The sequence below is a fragment of the Camelus ferus genome, chromosome 6 (genome assembly GCF_009834535.1).
Source record: "Camelus ferus isolate YT-003-E chromosome 6, BCGSAC_Cfer_1.0, whole genome shotgun sequence".
In the NCBI taxonomy this organism is placed as follows: Eukaryota; Metazoa; Chordata; class Mammalia; order Artiodactyla; family Camelidae; genus Camelus; species Camelus ferus.
Genome location: NC_045701.1, coordinates 15,827,590 through 15,845,796, shown reverse-complemented (window position 1 = coordinate 15,845,796; position 18,207 = coordinate 15,827,590). Strand labels below are relative to the sequence as shown.

The window sequence follows — 18,207 nt, the reverse complement described above, 5'->3', positions numbered from 1 at the left end:
AGCACAGAGTTTGAGAACTGCTGGCAACTGTCAGGATCAGGTTCCAGCTCTGGTTCTCTGACCTCAGCATTCACAACACTGACCCCCGCACGACACCACCTCTCTCAACCAGCGGTAGCATTCGGCAAGAGTCTTTAAAGGCCTCTTTCCTCATGCTGTTTTATACAGTTGAGAGTGTACAGTAAACAGGATTTTGCATGCTGGTCTTTTGCCATTTGTAATGATAACATTAGCATTTACCAGGTTAGATGCCTCCCATGGCTTCCCAAGTTACTTGGGATGAAATCTGAGTCCTTCACCCTGAAGCCCTTCCTGGCCCTGGGCTCCCCTCTCCAGCTCTGCCTCCCTGCACTACCCCCCACCCCCAGGCTGCAGCTCTGCCGACTGTCTTGCTCTGACTTCGGCGGCGTGTCCCTAGCTCAGGGGGCGTCTGCACTCGCTGTGCCCTCTGCCTGGGATACTTTAACCTCCGGGTATTCATATGAAAGTTCCCTTCACAACAACTCAGGTCACAGCTCCAATGTTACCTTCTCAACGAGAACTTCTACGTTACCCAGTTCTTTCTTAATAATAATTTGGAAATTATTGTACTAATTTACTTCTTTATTATCTGTCTTCATCCCACTAGCATTTATATTCTCCATGAATCAGAATTTATATCAATTCTAGTAAAACCTATATTCTCCACGAAACAAACTTAGTCACAACTGTAACTTCTACACCAAGAGCAGTGTCTAGCCAACGGCAGGTGCTCTATAAATATTTGTTGAATTAGTACTTTTACAACTTTTTATAAATGTTACATATTTAATTTGCTACTAGGCATTCCCCTGAGGATGTGCCACAGACTTTGCACACAATGTCCAGCCCTGAACCCAGTCCACAGTCCCTTATCCAGGCCTACCTCTTGTGTTCCCTCTATCAGTTTCTGACACCACTACATTCATCCCAGAACCCAAGCTGGAAATCTGGTATTTCTCCCTCTCTCCAACTCCCCACATCAAAGTAATCCCAAATCCCTCTGACAGAACCATGCCAGATGCTTGGCTTGTGTTCCAGCCCAAACCATTCTTCGCATCTGTGACCCTCCCCCATTGCCCCCTCTGCTGGGACGCACGCCCATCTTCTTCCTCCTCACCTGCTTCATTCTGATTGATCCTTGGAGGGTCAGCCTGGGGACAGATCTTCTAGGAAGCCTTGCTGAGCCCTGCCCATTTCCAGCCTTCAGGGCTGGGTTCCAGGCCATTCCTTGCTAGTCCCATGGCACGCCACACCTCACTGTTTCACAACCGTCAACTTACAGTTATTCATGTGCCAGTTCCCAGGACACCCCCGCGCCGCCACACTAGATTTCAAGCTCCTTGGGAGCAGGTTACACAATTTACTCATCTGTGGGGGTCTAAGAACCCAACTCAATGCCCAGTGTAGGGTAAGCCTTCAAGAAAAGGAAGGCTGGTATCTTAAGGGTAAGGGCATTGGAGTCAGAATTCTGACAGAACTACGTGTCCTTGAGTAAAATACTTACTCTCCCTCAGTCTTAGTTCCCTGGCTATAAAATGGGGATTTGAGGGAGGCTGTGAGTCTTCAGTGAAATGAGTGAATGTCATACAGCAGCACCTGACAGACAGAACCCACTAAATGAGCACCTTTATCACAGAAGGGAGGGGGGAGAATGCAAGGATTCAAGCTCTAAGTGGTATGTTTAACTGGCAGATAAAAAAGTAGATTTTCCTACCAATTATACTTTTTTATGAAAATACAATTACTTACTGCTACAACGAATCATAGGTATTTATTTCTGTAATAAACTACTACATGAATAAAAGATTGGAAAATTAGAACAAGATTTAAAGGACACAGAATACCTTGACATAATAGTGCATTTTCTTCATGAATACTTAATTGTATCAGTCACTGTTTGCTCTAACACTAATTTGGCCTCTACCAAATGTCATTCACTTATTAAAAAAACACCTTTCTCACCTGTGTGCACAGGATTCAGGATTCAGGATTTAGGGGCTTCCACCAAAATTAAATTCACAAGTAGTGTCTTTTTCTACAACCGGCGTCTCCCCGTCCTACGAGAGCTCGAGCTACTCAAGAAGTTACCCTAGTAAGTGCTCTGCTTCTCCTTTAAGTCCCTGGCTACTGTCTAATTTTAAAGGGAAAATTTTAAAGAAAATTTTAAAGACCCCCCTCCGGTGACTAGGAGCAGCTGAGAGGGGCACAGTAGCGATGATCGTGATGCCATCCCTGTTTCTTCCCTTCCAAGCATGCTCAAGCCCTCTCCTACCTCCACTACCCCCACACCAAACACACACACACATTCTCTGGCTCACGTGGGTTGACCAGATGCCCCAAAGAAACAGCAAGGTAGAAAAGTGGAGGAGAGAAAGGGAATGATGCCTCTGGTGTGGGAAGCCTACTGGGCTAGACTAGCGCTGACATTTTGATTTGGGTGACTCAAATTGTTTACATAAACAGGAGTCCTGAACATAAAAACTTGTCCTAGGGCCCCTGTCCTCCTAGGGGCAGCCATACCACTTCTCCTTCCAAATTTTCTATTCCCTGTCTTCAATATTCTAAGTAAGAGAGAAACCATGCTCCTGTGCGATGCCACTAGTTTGTCTGGAAGCCTAAAAGTGTCTCTCCGCAGATCAGAAAAAAGACGATGGAGGGTTCACTTTTCCAACTTCACTGTTTTCCTATTTAAGGAAAACTCCTCCTTGCTCCCTTCTTTGTGGGAACAATTTATCAACTTTTTGACCATTTTATATAGAATCAAAACACTTCAGCTACAAATTACAATCTAACAGCTTGGGGAACACAAAATTTTCTGATTGATAGAATACCACATTTAAATAAACCTTAATAAGAATCTAAACAGTCACAAAGGGTTGTCTGTTCTGAGCCTGCTGGCTTAGCTCTCTGGAGACATGTATTCCCTTTTTGCTGTGTGTTGCAGAGGAAAACTATATAATACTATTTTTTTTTCTTTTGGCCTTAAAAAACATTTGTCATTTAAAGAAAACACATTGTGGAACAAATATGAGGTGCTCAGCCTCACCACATCTGTTACTGATTTGTGTAATTAGCAGAAACCCACTAGCAGGACCCGGAGGAAGGGCCCACTGCCTGAGCTCCCGCCCCTCCCTGGACTTCCCACACAGCACGTCCGGAAGGCGAGTGCAGGAGCCTGCCAGCCAGACTGAAATGGGCCCACAGGTAACCAAATCTATGAAGTCGTCCAAGCCTCGAGATCAGCCGCACTCTTTCACCTCACTTTCCAAACTTTTCACTATGAGTTTTCTTACATTGTTTGACAGAACTAACGTTTTTCTGGCCTTGACAAGATAATTGTTTCCATATCATGGCAGAAGTTTAAAAAAAAAAAAAAGCCAAATATACACAGCTCTGTATCTCACTGACAATGATAAATTGTCATCAGATAATATCATCCCATGAGTACATGGTGCCAGTAGCTGCACAGTTTCAAATGTGAATTTCCTAAATAGGGGTTCAACCAATGGGGCTTTTATTTTGGGGTTTTTTTTTTTTTTTGGAGGTGGGGGTTATATGGGTGGGTTATATTTTTCTTTTTTGGCTCTATCCCTGGTGGCAGACAGTTTATCTTTATTAAAAGTCCTGGGGGCATAAAGTGCTTTTAAAATAAGTGACACATATAAATAGTGCACAGAAACCCACAGTGGATTCCATGAAAATCACGCAGGCTTTGCTAACAGATTGGGATAAGGCATGTCCTTAGAAAGGATCCATGATTCAGTGTAAAGACGTATCTGACCTTTATCCAAACTCCTCTGATCCAGAAATCTAGTTAGAAATCTCATCAGGACAGATTACATTTAAATTGTCTTTTAGTGGCAGTTTGGTTGGAGTGTTTGCTGGCAGACGGTGGCCTCCAGCTTCCAGATGAGGCCAGGACGCAGTGTGCTTTGAGGCAGGCCTGACCTTTCTAAGGATCTAAGCTGTGAGAGACACTCCCCATGGCATAAATTTGCTCTCAGCAAGGAGTTCATCTTCTCCCCAGAGTCATATTGTACTGAGTGTTTCTGGATGTCTCTCCATTAGATTGCAAGTAAAGCAAACATCTACCTGATTAGAAGTCAGGGGCTGGGGGAAGACGGCTATTTAAAAAGAAAAAGCGATCTAGCCATCCTCTTTCATCAGGTCTGTAACAATTACAGTCATGCTTACCAAGCAGAGCAGATGAAGCACCGAAGAAAAAGTCAGAAAACATGGTAAGTTCCAGTCCTAGCCTGGTCTAACATTGATCCTCAGCTCTTGGGGGACCCCAGTTTCTCTTCTATAAAATGAGGGGCTGGACTCATTATCTCTGACATTCCCTGCCCGAGCAAAGATTCTAGATTTCCACAAAATGTACACTTTTTTTTCTGTGACCAAGCTGCTTCTCTCAGGGAAGTCCACCCAGCAAAGCAAACAAAAGGAGTCTGGTCCCTCCCAGGCAGATTCTTTCCCCATGTGTCTCAAGCAGAGGAAAAAGTCCATAAGCCAAGCACAACACAGCCTGCACCACATCATCCATTTGAGGTGGCTTGAGTGCCACCACCTCACCAGCAGGGAATGGTCCCACCCACCAGCCCCTTGGAGCCTTGCACGCCACAGCTGGACGGGCTTGCTCGTCTGCCCCAGCCCACCTACCAGGATGGGGCACTAGCTGGAATCTACTGGAGCTATCATCAGAGCCTGGATAAAATTCACCAGGCCCCGAGAAACAGGCCAAGGTAGTGAAGAAAAAAAAAAAAAAAGCATGTCACTTCATTAAGTAATTAAACTGGTGTTTTAAAAGTCAACAATGTGTCTAAGAAAGCACAACCTGTTTACAGTTGGTCAGATCTCTGTGGCTGTAGAGTGGGTTATTTCAAAGCCGTATGTTGAGAGACACAAGGAAGAAATGTTTAGGTGCTTAGGAATCATGCTGAGATTGGACAGGGTTGGCCCCCAGATATGGCCCATCCATGACAAATTTAATTTTCAAAACTCTTGGAAAAATAAGAGAAAGGTGACTAGAGAGTTATTCAACATCAGTTTCACATTTATGAAAATAAAATCATTCCCAGACTGTTAAGTTCCCTCCGGGCAGGAAATGCAGCCCTCTGGTTCATTCTCGTGTCCCCGGAGGCCAGCAGAGCCCTTGGACCCAAACTGGCACTCAGCTGATCCTTGTGAAGTGAATGAGCAGAGACCATGGGTTCTGTGTGGGGAGGACGTGTGAGCCTCACTCTGGGGAGCAGACAGGGAAGTGACCACAGATCAGGCCGCCAAGGACGGGCCCCTGAGCCCATGCCCGCTGTTCCCAACTCCACCGGGCCCTGCAGCTTTTACACCACTGGCTCCACTTCACTGGAGAGCTTCCAGTTCCACTGAAGCAACTGAGGAGAGGGGCGGGTGGTGTGGGGAGACCTCAGACCGCCGGCTTTCATGGACAGACTGGGAGTGAGTGGCTAGCTCATGGGCTCTCGCGGCTGAGAAAGCCTTGTCACCCAACATGTGGCTTTGGAGGCCCTGAGCCAGCTAAATGATTTCAATGGGGGGAAAAAATGTTACTGCAAAAATGTCCCCTATTCAGAAATTCTCATTCTCTGTAGACGAGCGTCTCTCCCAGATATGTTGTTTTCTTTTCACTTGCCTCATTTACAGCATATTGTCCTTAGAAAAACAGGGCTAAGAAGCCAAAGGATTTTTCAGTTAAACCTGTTGTTAATCAGGAACTTGTAGTGAAAATCAGGGAAGTGGAAAAGAGACCACGATCCCTACTGACCCCAATCCTACATCCGAGTTGCCCTCGCCCCCAGTTCTCAGTATGGCTAACACACAAGCCCACACACGTGGGGGGGGGGGGAACCCGGGCACTTAACATCCTTACAACAGTGTAACACCTGTTCTAGAAGACACTTCTTGCTGTATACAGTAAGTAAGATCGCCCATCAATGCCATGCAGTTCTTCAAAAGTTGATTTTTAAATGTGATTTTAGAAATTAGAAAGATTTTAAATTCAGCTAACCGCAGGTCAGTTGCCAAGTGTTCAGGCAGGACGAAATGGTTGTTTCTCCCTTTACTCTCTAGTCTCACACCTTTACACAGACCAGCTCCTGCATCCCCACGGGTAGCTAGACTTCCAGGCCTCCGGATGCCACCTAATTTTGAAAATATTCATATACTCACTTGAGATTAACTGAATCCCTGGAGTCTCCGCAAAGCCTCACACATTACTCATTTTTCCCATGCTCTACCATTAAGTCCAAATACAGTACTTCTATCAGACTTATTTGTGCGTTTTTTAATTTCCCAATGAGAAAACAAGTTCCAGGTGGGTAGAGACTTGTCCTATTCATTGTTTCGTTTTCTCTTCCCAAGATGGTAAACAAGCATTACTACTGGCAATCTGACAATGTCATGGGACTCATGGTTATGAGCAAGAATGAATTATTCAATTTAAAATGACAAAAAATTAAATGTTTATATATCAGAATAGTTAAACAATTTATTAAAAATTCGTATTTCAGAATGCCATTAAGAAAAATATTTTTGAAGAATGTGAAAACAAGGAGGAGTTTCTATAAATGTGAGTTTTTAAAATAAAAATATGAAGAGAGTTCTCAGATATATAAAAGTTGATATATATTGATATATAATTATTTTTATACTCAGGAAAAAACTTTGAGGATAATGAAAAAGACTTTGTAGAAGTTTAAATATAACTTCCCCCACTTTAGCATATAAAACAGGGCTATTTTATTACTGCACTAGAGTTAATTAAGAAAGTGGAAGTTTTTAAAAGGGAAAAACATAAATAGCCTGTTTTTATGGGGATAATATTCTTAGCATCATTTTGTCCTTTGTACATCTTACTGCCTCAAAATATTGAAACTAGGATAAACAGCAGGACAGTGTCTGGTTTTGAAGCCACTGCTGTAGAGACATCTATTCCAGAATTTCCCAAAGTGGGTCCTGTATGGTACCTGTCCTATTGGACTTCATGCATGTTGCTTGGAAAAAACAGGGTTCCATGCCAAATGAGTAGATAGGAAATATTATTTACTCTAAAACACTATTTAAGAGACACCATTATCAATGCCAAGATTAGACCAAATGGGGAATCTAACAGTCTCATAAAGCTAAGACAGCAGAGGGCTGAATCCTTAGTGTGAGAAAAAAGGAGAAACAACTCTTCACACAGAAAGGGACTGCAAGGAAACTTGCCTTTGTCAACCTTGGCACTAGCTAAAGGGAGAGACAAAAACATTTCTCCTGAAAATTTGAATCTCAAATGATCTTCACCAGAGTTTGCAATCTAAATTCAAAACAGTCCTGGAACAGAGAAAGAGAGCTCAGGTAGGCAGTGCCCCAGGGAACTGGCAGAAGTCACACAAATGCGCTCTGGAAAAAATGCGACTTTAGGAGTGATGTCATCAAGACGGCAGAGTAGGTCCTTCCCAACTTCAGTCCCCCTCACAAGAAGACCACTTAGCAACTACTCACAGCCAAGACACCACTGTGAAAATCTCTGAACTGCGGGGCTGCTGGCTCACAGAGACCAAGAAGGCCCACGTTAGAAGGGAAAGAGGAGCAACTACTCTCTGACCGCATCGCCCCTCCCCGAGGCTGGTACAGCACTGTGCCAAGAGGGCCCCTCTGGGCCTGTGGTTTCTCCAATGGGAGAAAGAGAGCCTAAGGTGACATCCAGCTCTTCCAGCACTGCAGGACACTTCCCAAGAGGCCCACTCAGGTCTTGCCTCACCAGGATCACTGGGGAAATCTTTGGGGCTCAACCTCTGAGGATCAGATAGAGACAGATAAGGGGGGAGCAGGGCTTACAGCCATCAGCACTCAGGAGCACTAAAGCAGAGGTGCCAACCAGAGGCCCTCCCCATGTGCAGAGTTGAGCCAGTAGCCCTGTCTGGCCAGGGGCCTTGTTTGGTCCAGGCAATTCTGCCTGATGGGTACCCAGTCAATGAACTATATTTGCTGTGGAGCCTGTTTGGTGGCCCCACTTGGGCAGGGAGGAATTCACAGCCCCACCTAACTGCTGAGTATAGCTTCCAGTCCCACCCCACCAGGAAGCCTGTCCATCCTGCAGCCCCGCTTACACAGGGACCCAGGCCAGCAGCCCTGCCCAGCTCTTAAGTATAGCTTCCGGCCCCACACAACCAGGGAGCCAGTACAGTGTGCCCTTGGGCAGCCTCAAAGCCCAGGCTAAGGTGCCACCCAAACAGGGAACCAGCCTGCAGTCCCACTCTGAAGCAGAGCCTGGCCTACAGGACTGCCCAACTGCTAAACATACCTATAGCCCAGCCCAGCCAGGGAGCCACCCCTCCAGCGACTCCACTCAACCAGGGAGCATAGCCTGTGGGTCCCACCTGATGAGGGAGCTCAGACAGGGACTCCGCCCGACTTGGGGGCACACCTTTCAGCCTTACCTGGTCACAGAGCACATCCTGAGACTCCATCCATCCTCAAAGCCCTGCCTGTGGCCCTGCCTGAACACAGAATCCAGCCAGTAGCACCATTTGGTCAGGAAACACAGCCAGAGACTCCATCTGACCATGAGCAATCAGAGAGCCCAGCCAGCAGCAGCCCCCTGACCTCAGAGCATAGGCAGTGATTTTGCCCAACTGGAGACACTGATGGCAAACCCTACCTGCCCACAGCTGCTGCCTGCTGACCCACTCAACACTCCTAGCTGCAGGAGATCTACAAACTGTCTGACGAATTCAGAATAATACTCTTAAAGAAGTCCAGTGAACTACAAGAACACACAGGCAACTAAACACATAGAAAAGCAATGCATGAACAAAATGAGAAGTTCAACAAAGAAACAGAAATCATCAAAATAGACAAATAGAAATCCTAGAGCTGAAGAATTACAATGACTGAACTGGAGAAGCCAGTATAGAGCATCATCAACAGACTCAGCCAAGTAGAAGGAGGAATCAGTGACCTAAAACAGAGGTCATTTGAAATTATCCAGACAAAAGCACAGAAAGTAGAGTGGTGATTGCCAGGGGCTGGGGTAGAGAAATGAGGAGTTGTTTTTCAAAGGGTATAAAGTTCCAGTTTTACAAGATAAAGTTTTGGAGGTCTGTTGCACAACAGTGTGAATGTACTTAACACTACTGAACTGTACACTTAAATACAGTTAAGACAGGAAAATTTATATATGTTTCTTACAATTAAAAACTTTTTAAAAAGCTGACATAGACCATGATTTAAAAACCTACTTCATATGGTTATTGTAAGTATTGAGCTAACAAAAGCAAAACATTTAAACAATGCCTAGCACATAGTAAGTGCTATTTAAGTGTTAGCTATCACTGCAACTTGTTTTTATCCCTACTTGTTGGTGTCACCAATATCAGGATTCCATCTAGAAGAGGACACCAAGGTATTGATGGTCATTACCCAGGGACTGTCACTGACTCGGTGCCATTTCTTCTCCAACAGACAATAACAAGTTACTACTTCCCACTCTCCTGAAAAGCCTAGCTACTGCTCTGAAAGTCCTGGACACAGAGCCTAAAATTCTCCACAATGTGGATAGTTAATAAAATTTGTGAGATCATACTGCCATGTCCACCAAGAATGCACCTGTAAGTTTCAGCAGGCATCACAGTCTGACACATATCAAGGCTCAGTAAATATTCAGCGTGAATGAAAGCCTTAAATAGTGGAACCAAGGAATCCTGTCCATTAAGTATAAATCCAAGTCCCAATTTTATCAAATCATCATAAAAATAAGGGCAAAATGGATAGCAGTCCAGGACTTCTACTAAGTAACCCAACTGGATTCAGATGGTGATTCCTCCTCTGCTTAAAGAGAATGTGCCCTGCCCTATTTAAATCAGCCAAGACCCCAGCAAAACAAAATGAATCAGGGAAATCCTCTCTTGTGTCTTTCCTAGAATGAAGCTATACATAAATAATTAAAAAATGCACTACTTGTGGCCCAATTAACCATCGTATCAATATTAATATTAACACAACTGAAAAAACATCATTCTACTTTCTGGAATCAATGCCACATTCACACGGAGATCTTAAGACACTGAGCCCTTTTCCCATAGTGCTGGCTGCATTTACACAGACCAGATGCAGAGCCAGTAGAGACGGCCCTTGGTGCAAGTAGAAGTGACATCCTGCAGGAGTGCCTGGAGGCAGGCTGAAAAGACTGTCCTTGCTGCATCTGCTTCAAGCAAGCCCAAGAAAGGGCTCTACAAACACCCAACAACACTGAAATGACTAGATGCCTCCCGTATGTCAGGCTCCGCTTAGGATTATGAGCTGTACAGGTGATTCAGATGTGCTTCCTTCCCTCAAGGAGCTCAGAGTTAGACCAGATAAAACCATAATAGACCAGGTAAGCTGGGAAAAGCAATCCTCTCCCCTGAAACACATACCCCTTTCTCTCCTGACCTTGTCTTGGTGTGTGTATAAGCCTCAGGGGCCATGGCTTTGCCAGGGTAGATAAGGAGATTCTGAGCTCTCTAGAAAAACTCTCTTTGCTTAACTGGCCCGTCTGCCTCAGAAAAGATGAAGAGAGTCCAGAGTGGACAAAACAAAATGTCAGCAGACTGGACTTCACTCTGGGTTCAAAGAAGCATCCCTTTGGGTTTTCCTCTATATTGACCAGCCCTGTGGTTCTCAAAGTGTGGTTCCCCCACCTGCAACATCGCATCTCCTGGGAACTTGTTAGGAACGCAAATTCCTGGGCTCTACTGCAGTCCTACTGAATCAGCAGCTCTGGCGGGGCCCGGGAGCTGTGCTCTACAATTCCTCCAGGTGATTCCCATGCCCATTCAAGCCTGAGAACCACTGGTCCAGCTCGAATCAACAGCGCTGGAAAGAACACGGAGGGCTGGTCAGAGCTGACAATGGTTGCAAGTGAAGATTGTGCAAATAACTAGTTCTCAGTGTAAAAAAATTTTTTTAAATAATAGTAATAAATAATAAAAAGAAGAAAGGAACACAGAAAAGAAACATGCTCAGTTAAATTAAACATTTAAAAAACCTAATCACAGACGAGTGGTGTGTCTTACAGCTGAGTTTACATCAGATGCTCATGTCTTGGGAGCAACCATCGTTCCCCCTTGTTGTTCTCTTTTAAACTGCAAATACCGGCTAGTAGACTAAAAATCCAGTTGTTTAACATCTGACTCTGACCAATTTTATCAGATCCTGAAAGCAGAGCAGAAAATCACCTAAAATGTAGGAGTTAGAAGACACTGAACATTCATTTCAACTTCACGGTTTTAACAAAGCCAACTTTGGCAGTAAATCTGCCAATCCAAGCTTGATGTGTCTGTCCATTCAAATCATTAACTACTCTTCTGTTTCCTAAGAGGTCTAAATAAGGGTTAAGGCATCTTTTCAGCATTTTGTGATTTTTCAAAAGCCCCAAGCATTTGCTATATGAAAACTGGCTCTCTCAAAAACTCCACTTAGCAAACAGCCTGGCTTCATCCTCACGTCGAGGGAAAGTCAACAGCCTAGGGAGGCACAGGCCACACTCCCACACTTGTCTTTGTTGACTAAGGTGGAATTGTGAGCAGGTAATTATCCCCACCCCAGTGCCTTCTCCCAAACAGTGCTAAGAAAACTTACTTCTGAGAAGCTAAAATCAAGACTTTGCTTTACTTTATTTAACTGTCTAGAGACTACCAAAAATATCAACAAAGATATCAACAGAGTCTGCTTTTAGTTTAGGCAATGTTATTCTTAAAAGAGAAAAGTAGGAATGGGTACTAGTGTGCCTTACTTTAAGAAATCTCAACTTCTCAGAAAAGGGGGAAAAAGTATAAAGCCTATTTTTATTACAAAAACGATTTGCCCATCTCCCTTGGCACATTTAAGATAACACAAAATGACAAGATTTAATTCATCCTCAGTTTTTCAGGAATAAAATGACTGAAAAAATTAGCTTCATGCACATCACTGAAATCAGTGACTAAAACCAAGAGAAAGGAAGAACAATTGAAGAAATCTCTAATGAGTGTTATGGTTACCATTTCATTCTCAAAGTCAACCTTTTTCTTTTGTTGTTGTTTAAAATATCAATGCCATTTTTTTATTCACAAGTATATTTAAATGCTGTCTTACATTTTACAGTTGATACCCAGAATAAAAACTTTGCCAATATCCAAGATGCAGGGTTAAGTAACCTTGAAAATGGATACAAGGAAATATTAAAGTAGAATTCTATTTATGAATTTGCTAATTTTTCTTCCTTGCTACCAACAAAATCTATAGATCAATTTTTAGCTGATGAATTGCTGTCACAACAGTCTTGAAGTCTAGAGGGTATCAATGACTTCCTTTGAAAATATTTATATTCAGTGTGTTGGGTAAATGACCATCTTCCCAACAGATACGCCTGTCAGTGTTTCTCAGACTTTTGAATTAAAACTCTGCATTAAACTTACCTGTCATCATACCCAGCAATTCAATAAAAACTTGAAAATGCACAGGACGAAGTACTCATTAGTTAGTATGCAAATAAGCAAAAAATAAAACTTTAGCTAAATACATATTCTTTTTAGGTTCAAAGCTCAATTACATAACTGTCACACTGTTGCTTATATTAGACATATAAAAATGCTCTCTATTTATAAATAAATAGCTATAAAGAACAGTCATCTATAATCTAGGAGATCTTACAAAAGAAAGAAAATTGCTTTTTTACTAACCTGGGCTGAGAAACCACAGAAGAAACCAAACCAGAAGTGCACAAGTGTGAATGCAAAATTCTTATAGAAGAAATAGCATAAGAATTTGCACATTCGGAAATAGGACCACCTTCCATGAACGAGGAGAAGCCTTTGGAGGTATCTGAACTGGGCAAATGAGTAGTCGCTGGCCAGGACTGCCTGCAGCCCTTCCTGGCCGCTGATGCCAATGCCAATGTGAGCACCTACAAAGAAGAAAGAAGGACACTTTCATTCCCCAAAGACGCAGCCTTTTTGAGGAACGTGTCATTCCTCTTGTATGTTATTATTTACGCACAGAAAACTTACAACTACAGCGTTTATACTTTTCCCCGCATATTATCCCATGAAACACTTGTGATACTTAGATATTTGTCCTACTTTTACAAAAGAGAAAATTGGCTCAGAAAAGTTCAGTAACTGGAACAAAGTTTGACAATTTGCAAGTGGCAAAGCTGGGACTAACCCCATTGTTAGGGCTGTGACTCTAGTGTTCAGTCCTGCACATCATAGCTACTTACTCCTCCAAACAGTGACCAATATCCTTTTCTAGTCTAAAAAGACACAAATGATTTAATTAAAGACAGTTTCTTTTTTTTAAATGAATGCTAATAACATTAGATGCACTGGACCCAAAAAGGATTCATTTTGGAACCACCTGGAAAATTAAACTGTGGTGAAATCTCCATTACATAATGCCAAATGCTGGACCTGGGGGCGCCGTGTAGGCAAATCTTACTTTTGATCATGCTGACATCATTGGCTCCATCACCTATGGCCAAAGTGACAGCATTTCTGTGTTTCTTCACCAGCTCTACAACTTGGGCTTTCTGGAGTGGGGTGACTCGGCAGCAAACCACAGTCTTACACATGCAGGCAAGTTCTAGAAGATCCTTCTCGTTGTCACTTTCTAGAGCATGGGCCTATGTTATTAAAAAAAATCCACAATAAACAAGAAACAGTAAATGAGAAGATGTCATTTAAGAAACATTTCTTATTTCTCCACTGATTTCTCTTCTAAACAGCTGAATTCATTTCAGCAAGTCAATGCTGATTCAGTATCACATAAGCAACAAAAGAAATGAGTTCTAAACTAAGTGCCAAGACATTTTACAATCAAAGTGATAGACACAGTGCCCTTTTGTATCCTCCTTGACGCATTATCTTGCTGAATTGGAGAGATACAGTTAAATGCTGGAGCAGTTTCAGAATCCACTAAAATTAAGGAAAAGCAAAGCACAGAGCCAATCCACCACCTCATCAAGTTTAGAATGAACTACAAAATGATGGTAATGTGTTCTACATGATGACATTTTTGGTTCCTCTGCATTGTTGTTGTCTATATTTAGTTTTGTTATGGTGGCTGTTAATGTGGGGGCAAAGGTGAAGCAGATGACCTGGAGATTAGCCCTTGAAGAACATAGTGACTGAAATGAAGAGACACCTGTGCAAAAGGGTGGCATGACACTCGGGTCTCAGACAGGGGTCCCCAACCATTTCCACCTTTGCTCCTCTCCAAATACACACAAGTCTCTGCTTATGCCAAGGAAGGACAGAAAAACAAGACATATTCCTTTGCAATTACCTGTGCAATTTTTTTTTTTTAGAAAACATCTCTTTGTACATTATTTAATAGACACATTAAGAGAAAACAGGAATCCACCTAAACTTTGACTCATCATTATCTTTGAAAGAATCTTTAGCAAGATGTTCATAGCCCAACACAATCTGGCCCCTATGCTCCCCATGACTTCTGCCTTTTACCACCACTTTCAAGTTTACTCTTTACTCCTATCATGCCAAATTGCTTGTTTCCATAATTTGACAGGTTCTTTTCTTGCCTCTGTGCCTTTGCACTTGCTATCTCCTCAACATGAAAAGATCACTTCCGCCAGGAAGTCTTCCCTGATTTTCCCATGAGTATCTAAACGTGCCACTTTGCTTCTGTGCTCTCAAAGCACTGTGTCCATTCCTCTTCACAGTAGTTGTCATACCACTGTGAGATTAGCTCTCCCATCAGATGACAATCCCTAAAACAAGGACTGTGTTCTATTCACATCCATCCTCAGGCTCTAGCACCATGACCTGGGCATGCTCAATGAGTGTTGGTGGTATAAATGGAAGGAGGGGTGCATGAGTATAAAAACATGACTCTGATGTAGAAAAGTATTACATCATGGCCTGTAATTCTTATGGGAAATGGTGAGTTAGCATTCTCAAATATAATTACCTTTCTGATAGAGAAAGCATGTAACTGGCTGTCTCCAGAATGGTTCCCTTTTCTATCTTTTATTTATTTTTATTAATTTTTTTGGTGAGGGGAGGTAACTGGGCTTGTTTATTTATTTATTCTTAGAGGAGGCACTGGGGATTGAACCCAGAACCTCATTCACGCTAAGCATGCGCTCTACCGTTTGAGCTATACCCTCACACCCCCTTTTCTTTTTTCCCTATGATCAACAAGTGAAAACCTAGTCCCAGATGCCAAGAAAGACCCAATTACATTCTGCAAAGCATGAAGATTTGAGCAAATTCGAATCATGATTTTTAAAGCTTCTGACCATACTAGCAGAAATACAGTCAGTTCCTCCTAAAGGAAAAACATTTTATGGTTTCATAAGCTTCAAGCTTTGAAGCCGAGGGGGTTCTTGAAGAGCCTCTATCTTAGCTCTTTCTTTCAACAGATTCAGAGAGAGAGAATCATGTGTGTTATCACTTGAGTCCACTAACCCACCACACATTGGCCTCTCTGAGCCTGAGGGAAAGTCACAGCACGAGTCATTAGGGATCCTTTCCATCCTGTGATCCCCGGGCAATTCAGCATGGAGGCCACCAGCTCCAAGTCCCAGCTGACAAGCTTAGAATTTTCAGTTGCTATTCATTTGTGCAAGGGAGAAGTTTGTGTCATCTGGACAAACTTTCAACTAAGCTTGGCTCGTGACTGAGCTCTGTAACTTTCCATGGTGTAGAAGGCAACACATCATTATGCCTGGTATCCAGCTGGATGATGCTCTGAGCACTAAGAGCTAACAGACAGTTGATCACAAGGAGGGAAATACAATACATTCATATCCAACTCCTTTTGTCCTCTAAGAAACTGTCTACAAGAAGATACATTTATTTTCCAAACTCTGAAAGTGAAAAATGATCATCAAAGCCAGAGAAAGATGTGAGATTAGCTCTTTGTGCATATAAATGATAATTTCACTGGAGTACAATCAGAGCTTTTGTTTTCCAAATTAGAAACTCAGAGGAGCATTTTGATATTTGTTCAGGATTTGGATCCTGAACTACATTAAACGTACAATGCAAGTTTATTCTATTACGACAAGAACCAGATTTCCTAATCAAAGCAAATTGTTTGGCATTGCTCTAAAATGCTGCTATTTAGAAAAACCACCAGAGGTATCTTAATGGCAATAATTTGGTGTGGTAATTATATGAAGGTCAGGTTGTGCTCTGCAAATCACAAACATTAGCAAGAGCAATCATTGCAATACATCCATCCAGTTGCATTATTTTAATTAAACTGGGAACTGTGACACTCTCCCTTAGAAAAGCACTTAACCAATCCTGCTAAACAGTCCTTAGTAATTTAGACAAGATTGATAGTCTCTGAATTCAGTATTCCGTCAGAACCTCCCCTTAACTGTGGCGGTTCAAGCAATGTATGAAGGATATATTAGAAGTTTCCCTTCCCCTTGGAAATCATCATGTATGCCCTATTTCTAGTAGCGTCATTTGTTTTGAAGACACAAAAAGAAGACTGCATTATGACAGCACAAAAGAAATGATTATTGGGGTGGAGAAAAAGAAATAACAAAAGTCTTAAGCGAACTCACCAAACTGTGGCCATTTATGATTAAGGCATAATCTCCCGTCACAGTTTCTTCTACAGCTGAGTCCAGCTCCAGTGGCTGCTTTTTTTCAAAAACTACATGGCCATTGGAAAAACTTCTGTTTTGTCCAAACAAATTTTCCTTTGCTTTCCTTTAGGAGAGGGGGAAAAGCAAATCAAAACCGAGTATCCACAGCATACGCATTAACTCTAACAAGAGACTGGCCTAGAGGTAAATTCATTTCGTCAATGCTCAGACAGACTGCAGCATGAGATTCAGTTTCAGTAAGCTAGCTGGATAATTCTCTGTGATGGGGACACCATAGCAAATTTGCAAATTCCAGGAAGTAGGAGGGTAAACATAAGGAAAATAGAATCATCGGGAATGTTTCAAATTACCTAAAAGCTCAATCATCGTCTTGAGCTGGGCTTGAACTAGGGGCTCTTGATCAATTTGATGCATAAACTAATCTGAGCTTCATGGGTTTAAGAACCACTCATCTGGCATGAGATATTGTTAAATAATCGAAAGGGAAAGACGAGACGATGAAATTTTCTAGGAATTCCAGGGATTAATATAGAAATAAATTACTCAACCTGTAGAACAATGTAATATGATCCGACTTAAAACAGCAGTCGTCTAAGAAGCACACCTTTTTAAAATCTGACCATAAAGACAAATGTTGGCATTTACTGAATTGCATAGTCATTATAATATAATGGAATATTTTAAGTGAAAATTGTACTCATTGGCTCAAAAAATAAAATAAATCTTCTGGAAACGAAACTATAGACACCAAAGTGTAGAAGGTAGCTCCAAATGGAAACTGCCCCCCGCTCCAGTGCCCTGGATCTAATCCGCAGCAGAATCACCCTGCCCTCCTGTCTCTGCTGATGAAGAGAAAGACGTACGGTGACTTAACATCCTTAGAAATGGCATTTTACTCTTCTCTTCAAAATGGAAAGACGATGCCTTTAAAGGAAGACAAATTTCCTCTCCGAAGCCCTTGGATGACAGGCTTTGAAGTAACATGGGACAAGCTGACATGACCTCAGAACTTTCGATCACAACCGGGGAAGGACGCAGCAGGCACTCCCTGAAGATGAGTGCCAAAGCCAGCCACCGACACTTTAGGCTACAACTTGCATATACAAAACAAGGGTCCCGGAGAGACTGGGCAGTGAGAGGGAGGCCAGAAAATGGATGTTTGGGCTTACAGAAAATGGAATGTTTCTCCAAAGGCTCATCTTACGTAGAAGACGTCTATCTAAATGATTTTATGCTACGGCTCCTCTAAAAGAAGATGATGTTCACTGTACAAAACAACCATTTTAGCCCTCAGCTTTCTAATTATTTGAAAATGTAACACTAATTGTTTACAAGTTTAAAAAAAACAAAAAACAAAAAACCACTTATCATCCAGCTCAACATCTCCTTCTGCTGTCCGGGACCTAAATCACAGCCTGCATTTAGGAACCCCAGGAATCCAGAGGTTACATGCCCCTGGCTCTAGGGATAATATTATATGTTTTAGCAATCAGTTTGCAGAATCAAAGAGAAGATTTATAAAGTCAGAGTGCTATGTGTGAAATTTAGGGAGTTAGAGTTGGGGAGGGAGTGAGAGCCGA

General features: G+C 42.5%; 1 protein-coding gene across 1 annotated transcript in view; it reads right to left on the bottom strand.

Annotated features, from left to right (window-relative positions):
* ATP8B4 (ATPase phospholipid transporting 8B4 (putative)) overlaps positions 1-18,207 on the bottom strand; it is a 193,063-nt gene that overhangs the window by 25,289 nt on the left and 149,567 nt on the right. The window contains exons 19-21 of the mRNA XM_032481217.1: positions 16,583-16,730; positions 13,480-13,663; positions 12,723-12,946 (exon numbers count right to left, since the gene is read on the bottom strand). Of these exons, the coding sequence (XP_032337108.1) occupies positions 12,723-12,946; positions 13,480-13,663; positions 16,583-16,730 (556 nt within the window). The remainder of the gene's footprint in view (positions 1-12,722; positions 12,947-13,479; positions 13,664-16,582; positions 16,731-18,207) is intronic.